This window comes from Crinia signifera, chromosome 6 (genome assembly GCF_055691185.1).
Source record: "Crinia signifera chromosome 6, ASM5569118v1, whole genome shotgun sequence".
NCBI lineage: Eukaryota > Metazoa > Chordata > Amphibia > Anura > Myobatrachidae > Crinia > Crinia signifera.
Window position 1 is genome coordinate 193,914,319 of NC_139222.1, and position 26,242 is coordinate 193,940,560.

A 26,242-nucleotide genomic window follows, 5' to 3' on the forward strand; every position below is an offset into this window, starting at 1 on the left:
TGTTTTTATAATGTTTAAGCTTGGCACACAATGTAGACCAAACCCAACCTATGAGGGGTATTCCATGTCCCTGATGGCGAGCAATGGTATGACGGCGAGCAGTGCCGATAGCTCGCTGTAAGGGTATTCTCCCCCCTCCCCTTCACTTGCCGTTTCCACTCTGCTGGTTCCCTGAGACGAGGTAGAAACAGCGTGTGGCCATTAAAATGGCGGGGCTCGCCACAAAAGGCAGCAAATTTGCTACTTTTGCGGCAAACCTCGCCGTTTAAGAGGAATCTCGCCGTCCTCCCCTACATTGAATACGCTGAGGATGGCTTGATTTCGGCGAGGGAAAGGGTACAAACCCTCCTCGCCGGCCGCTTTGAATACTGCCTACTGCTGCTGATGGGATGTGGCAAACATTCTGCAGCATGTTATCGCTACTGAAATCCCCCACCTGCCCTGCTACAGGACCAATGGGGGGTGTCACTAGGGACCTACATATCATAGATACACACAATCTGCTGGATTGGGCAGAATATTTTCTAGTGTACCAAGCTATAGATTTATTTATTGCAAAGTGTTCTTTCTTGCCGAAGTAATAGTCTAGAGTAGATTTAAAATATTGTTTTTAAAAGTAAAACGACCCTTTGTAAAAAGCGTCTCGGGAAAATGTCCTTTTGGACTGCTATAATGAGTGGGTAAATTTAAATAAGGCATACATTCCAAACAGTGTGTGTTTGTTCAAATAGGAGTCCGAGCAAAGGGTTCAAAATCGGCTGCTGCAGGCATTTGAATATATTGCAATCTGGACCCTTCAATGGCAATTAGGTCCTCCCCTTAGTGTCTGCAAACTAGAATAGTACAGTGTTGTTTGCAGGGCTTAAGGTCCATACACACTGAGCGATTTTTGCCCAGCATGTATGGACAGCGATGATCATTGTCATTGCTGCTGGGAAAGCCGCTCAGTGCATACACACTGAGCGGCTTTCCCCCTGCCCCGCACTGTCAGCAGGGGGCGGACAGCTTTCCGTAGCGCAGTGCTATGGAAAGCCGCCCACAAAGCTGCTCATCTGGTAATACCAACAGATGAGCGACGTCCATCAACAATGATGCAGGAGCGCCCAGCAGCGCTCGACGCTGCCCTGTACACACTGGCAAGAAAACTGAGTGTGTATGGGCCTTTAGATCCTTTGCAGAGATTCAGTAGGTACCCGTAGGGAGGGGTGGGTGGTGGTAAATGTGTAATAAACCAAACCTCCCATGACGCGCCGCCTAGTAGTTATGTATGTTGAGCAGAGATCATGTGTCTGGTAGGCAGAGATTGCAGTGTAGATTTTGCTGATAAAGGGCATTTTTCAGTCCCAGTTAATGAACCATTACTTGTGTATCATGTTTAGCAAGCAGTCAGGTCTCATTGACATGTATGCACTCTGAAAATTGCTCAAAAAGGCTTTAATATTGTATTTTAATGTGTTTTCTGTATATTTCTCATACTGGTGGCATGTTGATGCATATCGCATCCAATATATCGGCGCCGTGAAACTACCCAAGTACCGCAATATTTGGCCTATTGTAAGGGCTTTTTTTCATGCAGTTCTTAAAGTACGAAAAATGTAGCTAATAAATAAATACAAACCCTGCTAATTGATCACCCCCGACACAGAGATTGGAGCTTCTGGTGCCCATTGGCCACCCTCTAACATCCTCAGCAGGTCAATCAGGCTGGGGCTTAGGGGGCACTATGTGCAAGGATAGTACAATACAATTAACCTACCAGTATATTTTTTGGGGTTGTTGGAGGAAACCAGAGTACCCGGAAAAAACCCAAGCAAGCACAGGGAGAAGATACAAACTCCACACAGTTAGGGCCATGGTGGCAATCTAACCCTTGACCTCAGTGCTGTGAGGCAGTAATGATAACCATTACAACATCTGTGCTGCCCGTAATACCCATCTTATGGACAGAGCGATATGTCCAAGATGCCCCTGACTCTGAAGTGTTCAGCAGTACGCAAAGATGCAATACAGCACTTCCACACTATTAAAACTTGTTACATGCAGCCGTAATGGAAATATAACTCTGGGCCATTATAAGTATATAATATACACATTTATTAGTCCATCTTAATACAATGTTAAATCATTGTTAGTTAGCACTGCAAGTGGTGTACTTTGGAATGTGTATTAAATAACAAATGTAGGCTATATTCTTTGGCTTACCATTTATATTCTCTTTTACTATACCATTTATATTTTCTTTTACTATACTGTCTGTCGCTAGTTGGAATCCATTCCAAGCAGAGGGTATTAAACTGCTTATAGTCAACAAACTTTAATAATCTGAAACACTGCGTACTAATGTTGCATAACTTTGTACCTTTTTTAAAAATGAGTCTTCAAGGTTGTGGCTTTTGTTTTGGTTGTAATGTGGATAATGCCCACTATACCTTTCCATAATGCATGCTGTCCTCTTATAATTTCCTGTATTGTACAGACCTAAAGTATAGTGATTTTATAAATGCAGGCTCAGACCAACTTTTTTATTTACATTTTTTTATCCTACTAAAACAGGAGCCAGTGGTACTTACTGATACAAATCTGGTGCACTCAGCTCTAAAGTGGGACTTGGATTATCTGAAGGAAAACATTGGAAATGGGGACTTCTCTGTGTACAGTGCCAACAGCCACAAGTTTCTCTATTATGATGAGAAGAAAATAGTTAACTTTAAGACCTTTAAGCCAAAGTCCATTAGACAAGAGATGAAGTTTCCAGAGTTTGTAGAGAAGCTAAGAGACATAGAACAGAGAGAGGGCGAAGAGAGGTAAGTGAGCTTACTATAACCTGATGTACATCACTAGATACTTGTTAATTATATATGTTTTCACTTAACCAGGTCTTCCTTGGAATTACATTCTTTTTGAGAGCAGGGAGTTTGCTCTGATGACCACTTAGGGAAGGTTGTTTTAATGTTTTTAAATGTTTGGGTCTATTTACCCTAAATGCATATTTGTTGCCTGTGATCACCAAGAAACTCTGTTGATTCATTTGTAAATGACAAATTCTCACGGAATCTGCCATTCCAATAGGGTTTGATATATGAGGACACATGGATCTTCCATATCCCAGTTTCAGAAGAGTGTGGACTGGGAATCTTCTATTATATTAATACCTGGGGTGCCAATTATTGAAAAGGGGACTCTTCAATAATAATAAATTATGTATACTCTATAATACACGTTTATCCCATATATCTGCAAATATATTGCGTCAGACTTACAACCTAGGCTGCTGATACATACATGCAATTCTCATATATAGGAATTATGAAATTATGATTCCAAAGTGAGTTCAAACTTGGTTTTGCCGCTCCGATCAAAGATATTTTATTTACAGGAAAAACACAAATCATACAGAATAAGTTGTGCACAGTAGTGATATATATGCTAATTATAATTATATTTATACTTCCTTATAAAACATTGAACATAAAACAAATTAACAAACTTAGACAATTACTAACACTAATTGAATACTTGCAAGTTAATTGTTCCATTCCTTAGGTGTGAACATCTCCACCAAGCTTTATTCATCTTCCCCTTCTTACTCTCATCCTTCTCCTCTCCTCCTGATGTCTTTCCTTCTTATGCTCCTCTGCTGACTGACTTCTACCCATAAGCTCATTCCTTTTATCCCATATTTTGCCCATTCAAACTGGCCTATTCCCATTGTGCCCAGTGTGGGAGATAATTATGGGGTTGCCAGATTCCACAGTGTCATAAACCATGCCCTGCTCATTCTGCCCCAAGGTGGTGAGCATGTAGGGTATTTATGATCCCAAGATCATAAAACATAGTATTTCTTTAATCTTCAGAGGCTTCCCCTTGGTTGTGTTGATGTGTCAATGATCTGTTTTGCCTAGGGTATTGGCATGAACAATTATAACCTGTTGGTAGTAGTTTGTTTTCGTGTTGTCATTGCCTCTGGCCTGCACCATAACTGGACAGTACAGTTGGTCAGCTGGCTTCTACACTTCTTAAGGTATGCAGATCTTTGATTGTGATCTGTAACTTTGCATCTTAACATCCCCCTAAACATACCAGGATCTGTTTGCATATTATGTAGCCTAACAACCAGATGACCTGTTGACTTTATTCTACCAGGTTCTAATTATTTATTTGCTGTAAACCAGGCATACAGTAGACATATACCTACATAAAAATCCCTAACCTTGCAGTAAGACACAAATGTGCATCTATATACAGTACAGACATATTCAAACACTATCCTAATACATTCATATCTATTCCTCACTATATACTATATCTTTCTATCTAGACTCTTCACTAAGGTTAAAATCACCTTTCATCAATAATATGTTTAATGAAAACAACACCTCTGATTCTAAGTTATAATTTATGCAAACAATTACCTATCTGGCAACAAGAGGGAGTTTAATAATACCCCTTTCACACCAGCCTAAATTCCCGGGTTGGGTCCGGGAACAACCCGGGACTAGCTCTGGTGTGAAAGGTTCCAGTGACAAATTCCCGGGTTAATTTGCCGGCTATTCAACCCTGCTAGGTAGCAGGGTTGCTCCCGGGTCCTTCCAGGGTTACTGGCTGGTGTGAAAGGTGCAGGGACATGTCCCTGCTTCCCGTGTTGCCTCTGCTAGTGCTGATTTGCTAGCAGGGCAACTTCCTGTTGTGGTGGACACTCAGACACACCCATAGACAGCATACAGCGTGCATGGAGACAGTGTGCATTTTCTGTAGCACCACAGACCCCAGAAGTTCATTTTAACCCCTGAAAGCCTGCAATGTGTGCCCTGTCTTGGACAAATGAGGAGGTGAGAGAGCTAATAATCATTAGAGGGGAAGATGCTTTCATATGCCTTTTAATTTGTTTTACACAAGTAAACAGAGGCTGAAACACTACAATTTTTTTTGTGTCATAATTATTAATAATCCATAATCTAATGTGAGCCTAAAAAAGGCCATTTTCAATGCTATTCTCATAGAAATGCAGGGTCATCCTGGGTTCAGTGTGAAAGGTGCCGACTCGGGTTGTCCCTGCTTCAAAAGCATGTGTGAATGGGTCCCAACCCGGGAATGTCCCTCCTTGTCCCTGGAATTTAATTCCTGGGTTTGTCTCTGCATTTCTGGTGTGAAAGGGGTATAAGGAATATTTGCTTAGAGTTTACATACTCATTCAATTTGTTTCATTTTACTTTTATTTTCTGAATTTGTTCTATTTATTATAGTTCATGGTTGATTTGTGCTACAACATTACAAAGTATTACAGTTCATCCAGTCTTTAGTTCTGTGAAGCTCTTGATGGGGACTAGATGGATTGTCCCACAGTGCTGTGAGCATCAGTGCACAGCCTTCTCTGGCTTCAAAAGGTTGGGATCTCCCTGTACACTGTAAAACTTGTCCCCAGTAGTGCCAGTTACATATCATGTCCCCAGTAGTGCCAGTTACATATCATGTCCCCAGTATGGGACATTCTGGAACTATAGTTTTGTGGAATAATTTGGATAAGGGATACTCAGTCTGTATTGGTTCCTATAATATTCAAAATGTTATTTATGCTTTCTATACTTTTTTGAACTAAAAGTTTGAACTTTTGGCTGTTACTTAGCTTCTTTTTTTATGGTTTCATTGGCAATGGGGATAACTGAAAAAATATTATTGTTAGTTTTACTTTTTTTTTATATACAACTGAGAGAGTATTAGATTATTAATTGTCAGTGACTTTTACTGCTTCATTTGAGCTGCACTGATGTCACTGGTGTGGAGAACCACAAAAGTGATTAAGATCCGCCCTGGATTGAGACAACCCTGTGTCTGTGTTGTGGAAGTTGGCAAGTGTCTACAATAATAATTGGCTGGTTACTTGACACTCATCAACATCGTTAATAGGGAGCAATGATTGAAGATTTGTGGTGCTGGGAGGGTTGAAAATGCAGTATGAACAGTTATATGTGTAATGTGAGGTAGTACGGATGGTGTAATGGTTAGCATTGCTGTCTTACAGCATGGAGGACATGGATTCAATTCCCACCATGGTTCTAACTGTGTGGAGTTTGTATATTTTCCCCGTACTTGCGTGAGTTTACTCCGGGTGCTCTGGTTTCCTCCCACATTCCAAAAATATACTGGTAGGTCAGTTGGCTCCCAACAAAATTAACCCTAGAATGTGATAGGGAATATAGATTGTAAGCTCCACTGGGGCAGGGACTGATGTGACTGTTTAACTATACTCTGTAAAGCGCTGTGGAATATGTGTGTGCTATATAAGAAACTGTAAATATATATTATACATTATACACACAATCAGAAGTTGGGCAAGTGCAGTTTGCAACCAGGATCACTGCTAATTTTTATCTACTATAACATACATTGAAGTACAAATTGCTAGGAATTGATTCTTCCCCTTGTAGTTTAAACATAAACCTTTTCATAAAGAAACCATGATATGGGGGGTCTTAGAGCTTTCTGTGTTTTCTTTCTTTTTTTTTTCTCTCATTACTTATTGCATCAGTTTTAAATACCTGAAACTCCATATTTTACACACACAACACTTTACAAATATTTTTTTGGGTCATATACAAGCGTATTTTAGTTTTGATAACTTCAGTAAATACATTGATCGCCCAGTCGCTGTGTACATAAGTAAGGCATGGTGACTCCTATATTGGGGTATTTCAATCAGATGACTTGTAGTTTACTTTTAAAAGTCCAAACTTTGTTTGTTCTATGTTTTAACAGAAACCTGTTTATGGAGCTGAATAATGGTCAGAAAGCACTTCTCAGGGTACCATTATTTATGTCTGTGAGGCTGCAAAGGGTTATAAAACTTCTGTCTCCATCATTCCAATGTCAAGCAGATTGGGCATCATTTGAGTATATTAAACAACCCTGTCACTCTTCCCAGGAGTAGTTGGCAAGGCAAAGGTGTACCATACTCTGCAAGGTCACAAAGAGAAGCAAAGGCTAAAGTCAGTGTTGATGAAATGAGCACTGGTGACTTTTTATTGGGATTTGTGTATTCGACTCCTAATCCAAGTATATAAAAATGTGACCATTTTTGTCCAGAAACTGAATCGCAGTTAACATTTGGCACAACTACAGATAAAACGAATACTTGACATCTTAGTTTAGTGGCAAATTTAAAGGAGTATCTTTTTAGAATGCTTTAAACTATCCTTGAAGATTAGTTTATTTTCAATGTTTTACATACCACTCAAATGTATTTTAGATAGAAGTCTGTTTTAGTCACTGCATTCCTACATAACGGTATAAAGGCCCCAGTAGGCATCTGTTATCCTAAGCTCGAGAATGCCTAGTGTCAGGACATACAGTATTTTATCTTTCTCAACTTGATAGCTTTGCAAGGCTTAGTATATCTGCCTATATGTTTGATTGCATGTTTTTGAGATTTGTCTGTGTTTCTTTATTTTCTTAATGCCTTTCAATTTATATTCAAAATGATTTCCAGTGTAAGTTCACCTTTAGCTCTAAAAGAGGAATTCAGTTAGCATAATAACCAGTTTTCAGGGCTTTACGTGGCTGAATGCAACTTAATGAGGCTGGTCAAGGTGTTTTTTTTTACTATTCAGGTATCCAGACAAATTAAGCTGCAGTTAGGGCTGTTTCACACGCTCCGGCTAACGCTGGGCGGCGAAACCCCGCACGGACAAAAGCCATGCCGTACACAGTAGTTAATAATGGACAGGATTGTGTCCTTTAACACCGGACGGCCACGGCCCGTCCTCCCGGTTGCAGCCGGATTTCACCACTGGAAAGGACGGCTGCCGGGCTGTGGCCATTGCGACCATTGTAAACTTCTGTGCACGGCTTCTTGACCATTCGGCGTTAGCCGGAGCGTGTGAAACTGCCCTAACTATCTGTATAAGACTTTTTTTTTTTCCACAGCCGCTATGTAGGTGAAAAGTTTGTCAGAATAGCTTAGTTAAGGTAATAGGTGTTTATTTACTACAGTTTGATTGAAGAGGAGATGTTGCTTTGGGCAACCAATCAGAATGTACTTATTTAGCACCTTCTAGAAGATAATAAAATCTTAGTTACCTGTAGCAACATCCCATCTTCAATAGAACTCCCATCTTAGTGTATAAACTCCATAATGTATGGACTTGGATCAGGACCCCTAAGACACCCTTCCCCCTGCTCCACTACATGATTGAAGAGATACTTAGACATTTTGAATTAGCTTAAGTTGGACAATAAGTACATATTGAACACATTTTGAAAACCCTGTATACTACAGGTATTTTTATCCACTCTATATTTAGAACATATTTTTGATAAAATATAAATTTTTATTTTATTAAAAGCAAAAACATCCATTGACACCTTTTTGAGTCCACAATTTTTATTTTTGACCTACAACATACAAAGACTACACTGTTATCCAATAATGTTTCGGTGTACCGGCTGATTTTTGCTGTTAATGGGGCTAATCTAAAAAATGACTGACCACTGGGAAAAGCCTTTTTCCATTGATTTGTGCTTTTAAGTGGGGGCCTATATAGTGGCGATAAAGGCCCATACACACTGGGTGACTTTGAGCTGAAAGCAGCTCAGTTTACTCATTTGAGCTGCTTTCAGCTAGAAAGCCCCCCGGTGTGTACGAGGCAATGATGAGCGCCGATGCACACTCCCGCATTATCACTGGCCTGGCCACTCATCTGCTGGAATTACCAGCAGATGAGCGACCGGGTGAACGGCTTTCCATAGTGTCCTGCTCTGTCGTCCACACCAGGTTATATCACTAAAACGGGCAAAAAACGCTCAATGGGGGGTATGCAATGTGCCACCGCTATTTCCGACATGGGAAAAAGCGGCAGCTCCCTATTCAATGCTGTCATTAACGACAGCATTTATGCGGGATCACGGCAGAACGGGCCCGACTTCAGAAGCTGTTGGGCTTGTTCTGCCAATAACGGCCGTGGATTGACGTGATCCAGGCAGCAGATGGACAATCCACGTCCGTTTTCACGGCCACGCCCCCTTTGCGCCCATCGACAGGCAGGACATTGAATTCCGTCTGTCTTTATGGGGTCGATCGGACTGCAAACGGGCCAGGATCACGGCTGTCGGCGGGGATTGACAGCCGTGATCCCAGATTGCAAACACCCAAAGTGTATTTACCCCATCATCTGTCAGCATACACGCTGGGCATAGATGTCCATTGTGTATGGACCTTAAGAGAAGTAAATTGCTCAATAAGCTTATTTATTTAAGGTATACAAAAAGCTAATTGAATTTCTCCCCAAATATGTGTTACATCCTTTGTCTTGTTTAGATAGCAGCATAAATAAGAGTTATATTTATTCCATCATGTAGGTTATATCTACAGCAAACTCTGAATGATACAGTTGGCCGGAAAATTGTGGTGGATTTTTTGGGTTTTAACTGGAATTGGATTAATAAGCAACAGGCAAAGCATGGCTGGGGCCAGCTGACTTCCAACTTACTGCTGATCGGCATGGAAGGTAAAGAACCAGACCTGTCCTTGTGGTATACAGTTGGTGCACATAAACCGGTTCTCATGGTGTAAATGGTTGTGACGTCCCTACATAATGTGGCCTGTCATTATTAGAGGTGTTTGATTAACCCTTTCAGTGGTGGTGGGTTTTTAAAAAAAAAAATTTTTAGGGATAAAATAAAACACTGCTGCGTGTCCTGGGGCCAAGCAGCGCTGTTGCGCAATATATCAGCCGCTGCCCGACCCTGCCCCCAGCACACCGGCTGTGCGCGGTGTGACAATAGCAAGGTAACACCACACACAGCCAGGAGGAAGGAGCCGGGCAGCTGCTGAAGCTGAACTTCTTGTTCTCTCAGAAGCTTTGCCCGGCTCCAAGGAGGGAGAGACAGTGGCAATCCCCAAAAAAATTCCAGGAATGCCACTGTTGGCACTGAAGCATAGCCCGGAAGATTCCTGGGATTACCAGTGAAGGGGTTAAAGCAGGCATGGTACTTGTTTCCTAGCACGGCCACCACGATTTCTATCGTGGTGGTCGTGTCGGAAAAAATCGTGTCGGTCGCTTGGGGTGCATACCAAAACGCACACAACGCGACCGACGCTATGTACCCGATTTCTCCATAGGCTTCAATGTTAAAATAATTTAACATTGAAGCCTATGGAGAAATCTGGTACATCGTGTCCATAGGCTTCAATGTTAAATTATTTTAACATTGAAGCCTATGGAGAAATCGTGTCCATAGGCTTCAATGTTAAAAATTTTTAACATTGAAACTGAGTCCATTTAACATAGTAAAAAATGGTAAAAGGGCCAATATGGGCCATTTCTCATTGGGTATGGCCCCGTCATGTGTGTAAAAAATAATGGCCCCCCATTGTGGCCGCCACCCCCACGATTGTCGCGAACCAGTAGCGTGGCGAGCGCAGCGGTGCGCGTCCTCCGACCTTCTCATTCCCCTACTATCCACGTCGGCGTGGAGTTGAGAATAGATTAGTGTGGCGAGCGCAGCGAGCCACCGAGCCCGAAGCGTGGCGAGCGGATGCTGATACCTTCACAGATCCCTGCGTCCCCTTGCGGGCTTCACAGGTATCAGCGTTCCCTCGCGGGGCTCGCTGCGCTCGCCACACTAATCTATTCTCAACTCCACGCCGACGTGGATAGTAGGGGAATGAAAAGGTCGGAGGAGTGGGGTGGCGGCCACAATGGGGGGCCATTCTTTTTTACACACATGACGAGGCCATAGCCAATGAGAAATGGCCCTTATTCGGCCTTTTCCCATTTTTTACTATGTTAAATGGACTCAGTTTCAATGTTAAAATATTTTAACATTGAAGCCAATGGAGAAATCGGGGGCATCGCGTCGGGCGCGCATAGGCTTCAATGTTAAAATATTTTAACATTGAAGCCTATGGGGAAATCGTGGGCATCGCGTCGGTCGCGTTGTGTGCCTTCTTAAGGCACACGACCGACGCAATGTACCCGAGTACTGTTTTTTTTCAAAGGAAATCGCGGGCATCGTGTTCCTTAAAGTTAAGGCACACGATGCCCGCGATTGTGGCTGTGATAAGAAACAAGTACCGCAGGCATGTCCAAACTATGGCCCTCCAGCTGTTGTGGAACTACAAGTCCCATCATGCCTTGCCACAGTTTTGCTATTAGGGAATGCTAAAACTATTGCAATGCATGCTGGGATGTGTAGTCTTGCAACAGCTGGAGGGCCATAGTTTGGCCTGGGTTAAAGCAACGAATGAGTTGCATTCTATAAAATGGTGAAATAAAAGAGGAAAATAGTTTTCCGTAATGGTGCGCACACACTGTGAGATTTCACTTTCTAATCGATATGGATCTGTGTCTGGGTTGGTTAGTCTTCACCTCTGATTTTGACTATGTAGTACGGATCTGAATTATATAGTCTTGCCTGCCAAGACTAATTTTCTATTCAATTTACACTAAATGGTAGCACGCATTGGGATTGAATCTTCATCAAATGTAGAAAAACCATTTGATTTTTCGATTCAATTTTGCTTCTATAAGCAAAATCGAATAGAAAAATAGTGCATATCTCAGTGTGTACCCTCTATATGAGTGTGCCCCACATAAAGAGTGAATGTGCGAGGGCCTTTACCGCTAGTTATCTGAAATTATTATCGCAGAATAAGGTTTTACAGTATGTTTATGATGTATTCTATATTTTCTGTAAATATTTACTTAAGCCTGTGAACTGAGAATATTTTACATATGCCTGTAACGCGATCGTGCTGCTCTCCTGTGTACGTGTCAAAACTCATGTTGCTGTTTGTGTACAGGGAACGTGACTCCGGCACATTATGACGAGCAGCAAAATTTCTTTGCTCAGATTAAAGGATACAAACGTTGTATCCTCTTTCCACCCGAACAGTTTGAATGCCTGTATCCTTATCCTGTTCATCATCCCTGTGACAGACAGAGCCAGGTGAGAACCACATTTTGGCTGTCTTGCTAACCTCATATTTATTATTGGTGGCACATTTGCTCTACATGTACATGTATCATTATGGTATGGTAAACAGGAGACCTTCTTTTCATAACTATAGTGCATTCTTCTTTTCTTTTTTTTTTGGTCTTTGTTTCCTAGCACGGCGCCAGCGATAAAAATTGTATCCTTCGGGACCCCCAAAAATCGTATGCAATGCTATCGACGTGATTTTTACATTGGAATCGATGTAAAATGGTCCCTGAGACCTGATTTTTATTTTTTTATTTTTTTTTTTTATTTTTTTTTTTCATTGGCCCCAATGTTAAATGGCCTCCAGACCCCAATTTTTATTGTTTCCCAACCCTGATGGGTCAAATGCCCCCTCATTGTTAACGCCACCCCACGATCAACGCCAACCCGAAGCGTGGCAAGCGCAGAGAGCCCGAGAGGCGGCGGTGGTACACGTCCTCCGACCTTTTCATACCCCCACTATCCACGTCGGCGTGGAGTTGATTTTATATAGTGTGGCGAGCCACCGAGCCCAAAGCGTGGCGAGCGGACGTGCATTACTTCACGGGTATTACGCATCCCCTCGTGGGGCTCGCTGCGCTCGCCACGCTTCGGGCTTGGTAGCTCGCTGCGCTCCCCACACTATATGAAATCATCTCCACGACGATGTGGATAGTGGGGGTGTGAAAAGGTCGGAGGACGTGTACTGCCGCCCCTCGCGGGCTCGCTGCGCTAGCCACGCTTCGGGTTGGCGTTCATCGTGGGGTGGCGTTAACAATGGGGGGGGGGCATTTGTCATGTAAAATACCCATAAGGGTGGGTATACAATGAAAAATCGGGTCCATTGGCCCATTTAACATTGTTCCCTATGTAAAACTGCATCCATCGCATCGGTCGCATCGCATGCCTTAACGTAAGGCATGCGATGGATGCAATTTTTTTAATTGTCGGGAAAAGGCTAAAAATAGCCCTGAAATTGCGTCGGTCGCGTCCATCGCATTCCTTAAGTTAGGGTATGCGATCACCAACGACGGGTGGCGTGCTAGGAAACAAGTACATTTTTTTTTTTTTTAATATATAGTAATTTTGCTATTTTATCACCTGAAGTCGGTATGTTGAGTTGTCCATCCTTTCATGTAAGGAAAGCATGTTTGGGTTCTGAAATATGTGACCTACAATCATCATTGGGTTTAACTGCTAATAATGGTGAGATACAGATTACAATGCTGCAAGAACGAACTGATAGTTAGCTTCCTACTATACTAAAACCTCAGCATTGTAACAGAAGGTTAGCACAAACTGACAAAAGGGGTGGGGCTTTATGGGATTGTTCTAGTAACACTGCAAGTTGTAATCATAAATGTGGTGGCTGTCCTAGCCTCATGACATGACTAATATATTGACACACACATTTTATTTATTTATTTTTTAATAAAAAAAAATTATGCTTTCTTCACTTTTATAGGTGGACTTTGATAACCCTGATCTGCAACGGTTTCCCAATTACAGGAATGTGGTTGGCTATGAAACGGTGGTGGGCCCCGGGGATGTTCTATATATTCCAATGTACTGGTAAGCAGTTTCCTTCACACGGCAATATTACTGATAGTTCTGTTACTTGGGCATTATCCACAGGCGGCATAGCACGCATTTATAGCCTACAGCAAGATATGGGACTATTATTAAAGAATTATCATGTACGGTGACTATTAAATAATTATTATATACGGTTTAAAGAACACTATAGCCTTAGTTTTATTATTATTTCTAAAATAGCATCTCAATAACAATTTTTTTAATTTATTTTTTGTTACTTTTTTTATTGATCTGTCTTCTTTAGAGAAGTGCAGCATATAGATCATCCTCCTTCATACCCTACCTTGTCCTCAGGAACCAGTATTTTGTTGGTGCCTGAGGTAACGGCACCTTTTTAATGAAGGGCTGTTTTCAGCTCTTATTTTAGGTTTATTTTTGTAGAGCTATCAGCTCTGCATTGTTTCCACCTCTAGACCACCGCTAAAACTGAGCTGTTATAGTGGTGGCCCTGGAGGTCCCAGGAGGGGGCAGCACCGAGCTCTGTTGTCCTCTGCATCCTGTCCTGGGTCTCCCTCCTGAGTTTAGAGGCCAACTTGCTGCATATACTTCCTGCCTATTTAGCGGTCTGGAGACACTATCAGCCTCCCTTATACCGCCACTGTCTTATTACCAGGTTTTTCTCTGTCACACCTCACTTCTCTGTGTCAGGTATAAAGTGCCTCCTAATACTGTATGTCTCTATACTTGGTTCTTCTCCTATTTTTTTTTCATAATTCATTGTATGCTGCCTCCTAGCTCGGTGAATAGATATACTGTTCCGTTTGCTGGCCCTTGCTTCTTGCAAAGAGCCTCTAGGTTATTTGTAATATTTCAGAACAAATTGTGTATACTGCTTAGTTTACTGGCTCCTGCAGCAGCCTGCTAGGTTTTTGTTATTTTTCGGAACAAAACCTGTTTAGTTAAGCTTGTTAGCGTCTCTGTTCATTTACAGTTGAAGCACACTGTGCCTGTTACAATCGCACATCAGCACCAGCAGCTTTTTTCTTTTATAAGTGTGTTATAGTATGGGGATGGGGCTGCTCTTGAGCTGCATACATATACTTCACCAACATGCAATGAAAATGTATCGTATCATGTTTGGTGCAGGATCACACGGGGCTATGAACGCTGTGCAACGGGGGCTCTCAGTGCATCAGCTGCCAAAGAGCTGGCCGTATATGAACCGGAATGGGTCACCTCTTTATTCTCAGCCATGAGTGAACTTGCTGCCTCTCGCCTATCCTCTACCTGCACAACAGGCACTGCTGGTGGCTCAGGCCCTACATCCTTCGCCAGAGCCCACTAAACTTCAGGGTTTTACCCAGTCAGTAAAGGGTCTAGTTCAGGTGTCTGATTCCCTGCAACAGACTCTAGGACCATCTGCTTCTTGCAAGACACTAGAGGAATCCCAGTCAGAGGACCACTCAGCTGAAGACACTTGGGGCCAAATGTAATAGGGTGAGAGTTTCAGAAAGTGAGAGATTTTGGGAGAGTTTTCCCTTGTTTTTTAAAGCAGCAGCAATCAATTACACTGCAAAACCAGGTTGATTTTGCCATGTAATTGATTGCTGCTTTAAAAAACAAGGGAAAACTCTCCCAAAATCTCTCGCTTTCTGAAACTCTCACCTTATTACATTTGGCCCCTGGTCTAAGGCCCAAGAGGATGACACGTCCACTACCTTGGATGATCATATGACATAATTTGTTGTACAGTGTGTGTATGTATGTATGTATGTGTGTGTATATATATATATATATATATATATATATATATATATATATATATATATATATATATATATATATATATATATATATATATATATATATAGTCCCTTTTATTGTACAGCTCTGCAGAATTTATTAGTACTAATTTATTGGAAAATTTGAATAATAATAATTATCAACTCTGAGGTACCATGGCTGTGTTGTTGATTGTCTCGCATGTTGGTGAATTGCTGTATTGCTCTGGTTTATCTCAGCTTTACAGGCTTGGCACTGGTTTATTGTCTAATCTTCTATGGCTTTCAGCATAGGCTGTGCTCTGGGACATCTTAATCTCCATTACATTGGCACCCATCATATTATCTTTTATAGCAGGGATGGGGAACCTTTTTTCTTAGAAGGGCCATTTGTAATGTATAAAATCCTTTCGGGGGCCGGATCGAAATGATCCTCTTTAAAAGGTGTCCTGATTACCCCCTCCCACACTCCGGCTGCCGCTCCATAACTGCTGTCGGCACCCGGCTGCTGCTGGAAGCCTGTCGCATGATCTTGCACCGTCTGCGACACACGCAAGACTCCCTTACATGTCTCCCGTGCAAGTGGGCGGTCCACACAAGCTGGCTTAGGGGCCGGAGGTTCCCCACCCCTGTCTTATAGCAACACAGCCTAATTTTAAAGTGAAGTTTCACATCCTGAAATGGTTATGTCTCCCATGACCCCACCCCATGTTTTAACCTCATGGGTATTACATTTCATTTACAGCTTTGTTGGAAACAAGTATATAAAAATCTGTAGAGTCTGAATCTAGGGTGGGTAGTTGCTATCTGGTGATTGATTTAATAAGGCTTTAAGGTGCGTACACACGGAGCAATATGATCGATGGCAATATATTGCTCAGCAATCATATTGCTCAGTGTCCTGTTTTCATCAGCGACAAGAGATGGTCGCTGATGAAAATGTCACACTGCCGGGAGAAGAGGCAGGGGAAGGCACTGGTCGGAGGAGCATGCTCCTCCAACCAGCGACCATTAGGGGTCTGAAAACGGGAGCGCACACCCAGCGATTTATCGCCGGTGCACACTCCAATCGCTGGCAATATGGTCGCTCAGCGACCATATTGCCAGCGATTTATGTGCCCGTGTGTACACAGCTTTACTGTGATTCCAGCCACAATGCTTGCCCTGGATAGGTCCAGGAGGATGTTTTATGGTTGATTGACATACCAGTGTACTTTGGCTTAATTACATATTTCTTTGTTTACTCAATATCCTTTTTCTCCTTCTGTTCATATTTATTAATTTAATTTATTTATTACAAATAATCCTAACATGGGTAGACCCCAGGAATACCAGGCCGTTCATGAAGTTCATGAGGGAGCTAGAGGACTTAGGTGCTGCAGAGGTCTACCCCCAGAGCACTCGTGTACTTATTGAAGTCTCCTGGTGAGAGACAGAACAGATGATGAGGTAGAGGTGCAAGTGAGTGGGACATAGCAATGCTGCACTGTAGATCAGTGAGGAGGCAGTGAAGGCTGCACGTTCTCTGCCTGAGTGGCCACTTACAGCATCTTACAGAGGTCTAACACTTCTGGCTCTACCCACTAGCTTTGTACCTACAATAAAATAAAATTGCTTCTTCCATGAGAATTGTGTTAGCATTAGTTTATCACCTCTTACTGGCAGGGCCTTTTAACAAGAAATACTGAAATCATTGTAAAAGGACTCTTAACATTCTCATTTTTGTTCTTTATTTTCTCTAAAATTTTAAATTGTGTAAATATATAGGAACAATGTGTACGTTTGTAGTTCAAAGGTTCTGCTTCAGTTCTCAGGACCTCAAACAGTTCATGTTTTCCAGGTCACATTGCAGGAACACAGGTGTGCTCATTTCTCACAAAGGGCCACATGTATCAAGCTTCAAAAAGTGATAAACAACCAGTCGATTGGCCCCTAACTGGTATTTTTCAAAACCAGTCAGTAACAAGACAGAAAGGAGTAAGTTGTTTATCACACTCCACTTTATCACTTTTTAAAGCTTGATACATCTCTCTCAAACACTTTTTTAATTGATTCACTTGTGATTCTGGAGTAGTATGAAGCAGTGATAAGGAAGGAGAAGTGATAAAGTGCCTGGTACTTGCCAATCAACTCCTGACTGGTAAGATACAGACTGGGTTTAAAAAGGGACAGTTAGGAGCTGATTGGCCGATGACAAAGTACCAGGCACTTTATCATTTCTCCTCCCTTATCACTGCTTCATACATCTACCGCTCTGTTAGAAGACTTGGCATACATGAACTTTGACACCATATATTCTAAACAGGACTAGTTTCTAAATGGTATTTATTTGGTGCCACAAGGGTTCTGTTGCATCATTGCAGTTCATTGGCTAGCAGAGCTTTTACGGTATACTATTCCTTTTTACACCTATCTGTGCTTGACCCAATTAAGCACCGCATATTTTGAGGTTTTTGTCCCTTTAGCATCTATAATAAAGTTTGATATATGTATCAACTGTTTTATTACAGGTGGCACCACATTGAGTCACTATTGGATGGCGGGACAACAATTACAGTAAATTTTTGGTACAAGGTATGTTTTCAGGGTTACATTCATCAGCTGTGTTGTATACCAGTGATGATTGGTAATTTTTTGGGGGTTGCATCTTGATTGGTTTCCTTTTGCAAATCAGTTGCCATTGTAATGACATGCAGAGTTTGTATTTGATTTCTGTTCGGTTTTGTTGAAAATGTTTTAAATTATTTTATTGTGTTTTATTTTATATAGGGGGCCCCAACTCCAAAAAGAATAGAATACCCTCTGAAGGCACATCAAAAGGTGGCGATAATGAGAAATATTGAAAAGATGCTCGGAGAAGCCCTGGGAAACCCACAGGAGGTATGTGACCTGCTTCTGGGACTACTTTTAGATGACTCAATTATTTCAGTGGTTGTTTTTTCCTGAGTATTTCACAGGGCCTATCTGCTTAGTAATAACTCTCACGCTGCGTGGCATAGTGAGGCTAGCTGCATTAGGACACAACTGTATAAGGCATTCCTAGTGTTGCAAGGCACCATTAAAAGCCTCACACATTACTCTATATGAGCAAAGTATTTCTCTGAAGTTTTTATTCTCACCATGATACTCAAGGAACACTAGCAGTTCAGGTTTTAAGGATAGCCATACTATCATTTTGGATGGATATTACTAAAACCTGGAGCATTTGTGTACCTTGGCTATGGAAGTTGGGAAACACGGTCTTATATGTGCAAAAGGAGCCATGTGAATTTAGCATTTTGTTTGTCCATAACTTTATTAATGGCAGCCACCAGCACTGATTTGTGCCTATAACATCCTCCATAAATAATTTTAGATTTGACCACAACCTGCAGCACCCCTGGGTGCCACGGCACCCAGTCTGGGAACCTGTTGGTATAAACAATTGTGAAATATGTTCTTTTCTCTATTGTTTATTGAATGCTGTTTTCGTTCTTTGTGATGGGTGTTTTTCACAATTGCACATACCATCGTTAAATTACACAGTTCGAAATCAGTGTATAATTAAATGAAAATGTTGATAGTATGCAACTCATTGTATTGCAGTGTGCTGCTTATGCTTTTTTACTATTTTGTGTGTGTTTTTTTTTGCACTTTTTGCATTCTGAACTATAACTCTCCTTGTTACCAGGTTGGTCCTTTGTTAAACACGATGATAAAGGGACGATACAACTAATGCTGGCTTTGTTAAGCAGTGACAATGTGTGTGTGAGACTGCTGACGCTTTCTTGATTCACTTGTGAAATGACTGACAAGAAATACAGACGATCGGAAGCACTTATTTGGCCAACCCGTTATCCAATACAATTGGTTTGCACCACTCACTACTGTGTTTAGCATTCTTCTGTGTGTTTTTATATATTTGGGTTACTAAAGATGAGGAGGAAAATAAAATACAACAAAACAATGCAATGCCTAATATTCTACTTTGCACTCCATACTGACTGGACGTGAGGGCTACCTTTTGTTCATCACCCACCTCGTCGACAAGCAAAAAGTGTTTACTGCATCCATTCACTGCATCAACTACAATATCCATGATAAACTTTTTTGCTTTAATCAAGGCAGTCTCTTGGATTCCGATTATAATGAAGTGTCCAGTTCTTTGTTTATAAAATTGTCCATGAATATGAACTTGTTTCTGTTTTCAAAATATAACTTATGCCATAAAAACAACTTGCAAATAAATGGTTATTTAACAAAAGGAAAAAAACGACTACTCAGGCAATTGCATTTCGGCAAGACATCTTGATATTTTTACCGTTTGCAAGCACACACATAATGTCTTGGACTGTGACCATTTTTGCTTGTCTGGGAAATTCTATGGTCTACAATAGAAACGCTCTTTTCCAAAGCCGGGTTGATGTAAATATTGCTGCATGTGAAGTGTTTTTAGATCTCAAAGCACAAAATACAAGCAGAACAAACCAAATTGGGGGCCTTCAAGGTGCCTATACCAGACAAATAGAGAAAAAAAAGGTATGCTTTTTTTGAACCTGCCTGTAGCCATGCAAGTAATGATTTGTAGGACAAGCAACTAGGCCCTATTGTGACGATTGTAATTTCCTGGAACAAAGCAAGGGCCGGATGTAATGCAGCGTGAGTTTGGCATGATGGCGGACAAACTAAGATTTTCTTAAAGGGGCAGTCATTTTCAAGACCTAGTTTTGCCTTGTAAATGAATGCCCCTTTAAAAAAAGCTCAGCATCCAGCAGGCATCCTGCAAGGCCACGAGATTTTCACCTCATTACTTCCAGCCCCTAGTTTGTTTGTGAGGAATGCTGTGTGCTAAAGGATGAATAGTTTTTGAGGGCTTTGTGAATTAAAGTGCTTCTGTTTACAGAGTTAACAAAGATAGTCAACTAAAAATCCAGGGTACATTCATTTTTAGTCATGAAGTGCTTTAGAGGGGTCAATGGTTTCTAATGAATTGACAGGAAATATTCTTCTGAATTTTGTTCCAGCCCATACAAAAGAAGATGGCACTGCAATTACAGGATTTGCTTTTACATGCCCCCTTCGGGGGCATGTACAGAATGAATGTTTGGACTCTTGGCCCAATATTTTTCCCTTTTTTGAAACTCAATAATTGTTTTCTTATGTTAACAAATTGTCTTCCTATGCTCCAGTGTTTTTTGTATGGTGACAGCACTAAAGATACATACATATATAGGTGGCCAATCATGGGATCCAGGGACTTAGCCCCTAAATTGGGGACACTGCCCGACTGTTCCCAATTCCCTGGCATTCAGCTCTGTGCAGTGTGAAGGACAGAGGTCATGCTGTGCAGGCTGTATGATGGTTTCCGGCATCACCCTCGCAACTGGCCGCCCAGCTGTTCCCGATTCCACCACACACCCTGCCTCCCGGCTGTGCATGTTTTTAAATAAGGGAAGCCAATCCTGGGATTAGGCGTTTTTTCAATTTCGAAACCTGGGATTGAAAAACTGCCCCGGAATTGGCTACATACATACATACATACATACATACTGTATAAGCACTTAATTTCGCGGGTAGTAATTTTCGCGAAAATGAAGGAATCTGCGTTTTCGCGAGTGGAAAATTTCGCGAATAATTACCGGTCGCATCCCCCATAGGTTTCTATGGGGGATGCGAAGCTGCCCGATGTATCAGCATCGGGCAGCCCGGCATCGCACCCCTGGGCTATCGCCATTCTGATATGGCGATAGCCCATTGTAGCCTATGGCTACACATCGCACTGCCGAGCGTGGCAGTGCGGTCAGAGGGGTCAGCGCATAACCGCGCATGCGCTGACTCCCCGGCTTCCGGGTTAGGGCTTCGCAGGGATGGGCTCCTATCGGAGCCCTGTCCCTGCGCCCCCAGAATGATAAATCCCTGCGGTATCAGATGATACCGCAATGCGATGCCCGGCGTTGTCATCACGCCGGGATCGCTATAGAATGATAAATGCGGCCTTTAGGGAGGGAAATATTTCGCGCGGCTTTAATTTTCGCGATTACGGAAGGCTCGCGAAAATCGCGAAAATTAAAGCCGCGCGAAAATAAGTGCTTATACAGTACATACATACATACATACATACATACATACATACATACATACATACATTTATTTTATTGTTGGCAGTTAATCAATAACCCTTTGAATGACTTGGGTAACGATTTGCTGGTTTATAATTCTGAACAAACTGAAATGAAAATGTAATGGTTATTCCCACACAAAACCTAAATGTCTGCTTGATATTTCAAAGTTCAGAGATAATGCATTGTAGCTAACGCCTCATTCCTCACTCCATTGTGCCATTTTTTTCCTGAACCTCTAGTACACCAGCTTTATTAATCTTTTTGTTAATATATTCAGCATCTATTCAATCGGTCTAATGGGCTCTGACAACATATACTGTACCTGCCATTAGAAATGCTCTAGCTGCTAAGGGGAGAATAAATACACAACTAAAAACTACTTTATAGAAAACTCTTCATATTTCACAATTAAGGATAAATGTCAGTCAGGTACTACTTTTTGCCATATGGACATTTGCCTTTTACATCTTATTTATCAAATACTATATAGTCGAAGTAAAGCTTTGGTACAAGAAAGCCTTCTCCCTGCCAATGAAAGTGATAATGAATTGGTGCAGAGTACAATCACTTGTATCATGCCCGAATTACTGCAGCTTGTGTGTGATTGGTCTCCTTTCCTCCATTCTGCCTCCCAATGACATTGGTTTAATGTGCACATTTATTTTATGTATGTTTTGTAGTTAGATTTTCAGGCCTCAATATTAGCAGCTTTTTTAATGTATTTTTGATTTATTAAATAAATCCATGACCCTGAATGTGTGTAACTGGAGGGAAGCTTTTTTATGTTGCCTTTTTTTTTTAACCCATGTGTTTGGAACGCCATTCTACCTCCTGTAATAAAATGTTTGCAACCAACGTGTGTTTTTTTTTTTTTGTTTGCATGCTCCCAATTGTGTTCTGAACACATGACTCTTATTACCCTCTATCCCAATGATGGCTAACCTTGACACTCCAGCCAACTACACATCCCTGCATGTCCTGCTACAATTTTACTATTTGGCCATGCTAAAACTGATGCAGGCCATGCTGGGATGTGTAGTTCAACAACAGCTGGAGTGTCAAGGTTAGCAATTACTGCTCTATCCACTTTGTTTCAGTTACCAACATAAATTAAGTAAACATGAACCATATATGTGTTTTTAGAATTGGATAGATGTCCTCATGTCTATTCCAATGGTTCCCTTACATTTTAGAATCACGGCACCCTATAGTATTAGAAAAAAATTTATGCCAGAATTTTTTTTTTATTAAGTTAATTGTGTTCATGTGATCCTTAGGTTCATTTATGTGGCAAAGGACAGGATTCACTTCTGTTTGTCCACACATTTTATCATTGGAGGCCACCAGCACTGGTTCTACCTATTGCATTGACCATACAAAGTTTGAATTGGTCCTTAACCACCAACCCGTGGCACCATTGCAAGTGCTCTGAGGCACCCCAGGGGTCCACAGCACACCATTTGGGAACCACTGGACTGGCTCTTTATTTTATAGACTTTCACAGAAAGGAATTATGTGATGTACAACATCTGATTTGCACATAGTATATTACTCTGATGTTGCCTTGTGGCCTGACCCTGTTTTCCTCACTCCGGATCGTACTTACTATTCCTGGAGATGCTGCATTTAATGTCACAGTGGGCCTTATTTTGGTTCATTCTTTCTGACAAAATACTTCTTAGATGGACAAAACCATGTGCACTGCAGGGGGGGCAGATGTAACATGTGCAGAGAGAATTAGAATTGGGTGAGTAATTTTGTTTCTGTGCAGGGAAAATACTGACTGCTTTATTTTTACACTGCAATATAGATCTCACTTTGAAGTAAAACCCCACCCAAATCTAATTCTCTCTGCACAAGTAACATCTGCCCCACCTGCAGTGCACATGGTTTTGCCTATCTAAGAAGGATTTTGTCAGAAAGAATGAACCAAAATAAGGCCCAGTGTGCGGTCCGTGCGCCCTACACTTCCCTAGTTACACCATTGAACACATATATGAAGTTTATAAGAAATTCTAAGTATTTAGGTATGTGTTTAACCACTGGCTAATATGTTTTTTACAAAAAGCAATTGTGTATTATTTGTTAATTACGGAATTTGGTTAAGAACATCGATTGTAAAATATATCTATTATGATTTTATATTAAAAAAGAAAAAAAAAACTAGTTTTTGTTAAACTTTCTTGGTACCTGTTTCTCTCCGCAGCCTCTGGAGTCTAAGGTAAGGTCTTTGCTTTTTCACATTTCCTAATAGCTGCAATGTCTGCAGCCACTAGGTGTGGGGTACTGCCAGGCTGACTGATTAATGAGTGATCTGCAGCAATGCAGGTACTTGAGGTGGGCGGGGTCCTCAAAAGGACCGAAGGTGACTTAGCGACAATGTGAAAAACTTTAAAAAAGAATGATATAAAAGAACACTTGAGCAGCTTTTAAAAAAAAAATATATATATATATACAGTGCCTTCTTGCTACCACCAGAGGGCAGAATTAGAATGACTAAAGCTCTGAAAATTATATTTATGTACTTGGCTATAGTAAAACTGTACTCCTGTGTTTCATACAAGTCAAATTATAAAAACATCTCCATTAAATATTCATTTAAAAGTGAGGATTAATATTTTTGTTTTACTGCGTGAATCTTAGCCAGTAGTGTAATTATTATGGAACCATTTTGTTTACTCAAAATAAGGACATTAAAAGACAATTTATTGGTTGCATTATAACTAGCAAAATGCCAATACCACTTGTAATTGGCTATATGCCCTTTTAGTGCAGGTATAATAGAACAAATGGCTCCTATACTTATTTTGATGTATTCTGCAAACTAACAAAAAATAGTCAGTTCCAAACAACAGCATGTACTTCATGTACTCTGGAATTGGGTGCTGTAGATTGCTAATAGCCATATAAATAAAGCATACCATTTATTAAAATGACACTGCATTAATTACCATTTTCTTTAAATATGATAAATATGCTTTGTAATGGGATTTTATGGGTGTAGTAAAGGGTGCCGGACAGTCATTATCCCGGCAGTCATTCCCCCAACACTCGGGGTCCTCACAGTCATTACGCCGACACTCGGGCTCCCGACGGCCACTGGCTATCCTCCCACATGGGGGTCCATGACCCCCATAGAGGGAGAATAGAATAGGTTGCGAGCCACCGTGTCCGCAGCGTGGCGAGCCCGCAAGGTGCATTGTTGCAATTGCCCCGTTGTCTGAGTCCGGCTAGTCGGGATCCCGACGTTGGGCTAATGACTGTTAGGATCCCGACAGTCAGGACCATATACCACACCCATAGTAAATGGGTTTCTACTTATTGCTGTATATAATGGACAATCTAACCTCAACATATAATGTTGATTCTGTTATATGCAATATTCTCACTCCCACAAGTTAGTGCAACTATCGGTCTTGCAGATTTTGGTACTTGTGTATTATCACGGCGCCCACATTTTCCATCGTAGGGCATTGTACAACCCAAAAATTTGCGTTGCATCGCATGCGACGCGATTGGACACAATTTTTAATTGTACAGGCACCCAGATTCCTGATTCCTATGTTAAATGCTCCCCAGACCTGATTTTTGATTGTACACCCACCCTGATGGGTAATGACTGTTAAATGCCCCCCCATTGTTAACGCCACCCCACTATCAACGCCAGCCCGAAGCGTGGCTAGCGGCGGTACGCGTCCTCCGACCTTTTCATACCCCCACTATCCACGTCGGCGTGGAGTTGATTTTATATAGTGTGGCGAGCCACAGAGCCGGAAGCGTGGCGAGCACACGCGGATGACTTCACATATATTCCACGGGGCTCGGTGTGCTCGCCACGCTTTGGGCACGGTAGCTCGCTGCGCTCGCCACACTATATACATTCAACTCCACGCTGACGTGGATAGCAGGGGTATGAAAAGGTCGTAGGGCGCGTACCGCCACGCTTTGGGTTGGCGTTGATAGAGGGGTGGTGTTAACAATGGGGGGGCATTTAACATAGTCATTACCCATCAGGGTGGGTATACAATAAAAAATCGGGTCGGGAGGGGTATTTAACATGGGAATAAGCCCAAATCGGGCATGAATGCATCGCATCGCAAACCATTATAATGGCATGCAATGCGATACTAAAATTGTATACTCAAGCCCAGGGAAAGGCTCAAATCGGGTCCCATCGCATACCTTATTTAGTGGCATACACATGATATTGAAGTAGGGGAAAGGGTCACAAGAATGGTGGCCATTTTGAATGCAACTTGAATTATTTAATTGGGAAGGTACTTATGTGACACCTCTTACAGATGTAGAATGTCAGAACAAAAACTAGGGATCTTTGCTTTAATAAAATTAAAAAAGCAGCCCTTTTACAAATCTTAATTTAAAACTTGCATGGCAAGCTTGTCGTTCATCATCCAAAGCACTGTGCTGTGTAAGGTACAGGATCTTGATATTGTTGTGGCTGTGTATTGTTGAGCTTGTAGTACTGTCATTCTAGAAGATGTTTTTGCATCAAATCTGTGTCTGAAATCCTGCAAGGCCAAGAGATTTTATACTGATTAAATTGTATGTAGTGTTAATGTATGTAATTCTTGCACATATGAGATTGATTTACCTCTATTTTTAATATGGAGAATAAAGAGTAGATTTAACTTTTTTGAACCTGCCCTAGCAGTTGATCGTTAAGAGCATTATTAAGCACAAAAATGTGGATAAATGCCTTTATGAACCCATTAACAGTAGGTTTAATATGGATGAGAGCCTCTAATCTAAGTTTGGTAACTATACGTTAATATTTTAAAATATCTCCATATACATTATCAGCTTGTTTATTGATTATTATATTGTAACAATGTATTTTTTTATTCTTCT

At 41.4% G+C, this 26,242-nt stretch overlaps 1 protein-coding gene across 1 annotated transcript in view; it reads left to right on the top strand.

The window, feature by feature from the left end:
- Positions 1-22,228, top strand: part of HIF1AN (hypoxia inducible factor 1 subunit alpha inhibitor) — a 33,324-nt gene extending 11,096 nt beyond the window's left edge. Inside the window, exons 2-8 of the mRNA XM_083148497.1 lie at positions 2,554-2,804; positions 9,352-9,500; positions 11,798-11,943; positions 13,421-13,527; positions 17,783-17,846; positions 18,042-18,152; positions 18,943-22,228. Coding sequence (XP_083004623.1) covers positions 2,554-2,804; positions 9,352-9,500; positions 11,798-11,943; positions 13,421-13,527; positions 17,783-17,846; positions 18,042-18,152; positions 18,943-18,987 — 873 coding nt within the window. The 3' untranslated portion in view covers positions 18,988-22,228. The remainder of the gene's footprint in view (positions 1-2,553; positions 2,805-9,351; positions 9,501-11,797; positions 11,944-13,420; positions 13,528-17,782; positions 17,847-18,041; positions 18,153-18,942) is intronic.
- Positions 22,229-26,242: the final 4,014 nt, after the last annotated feature.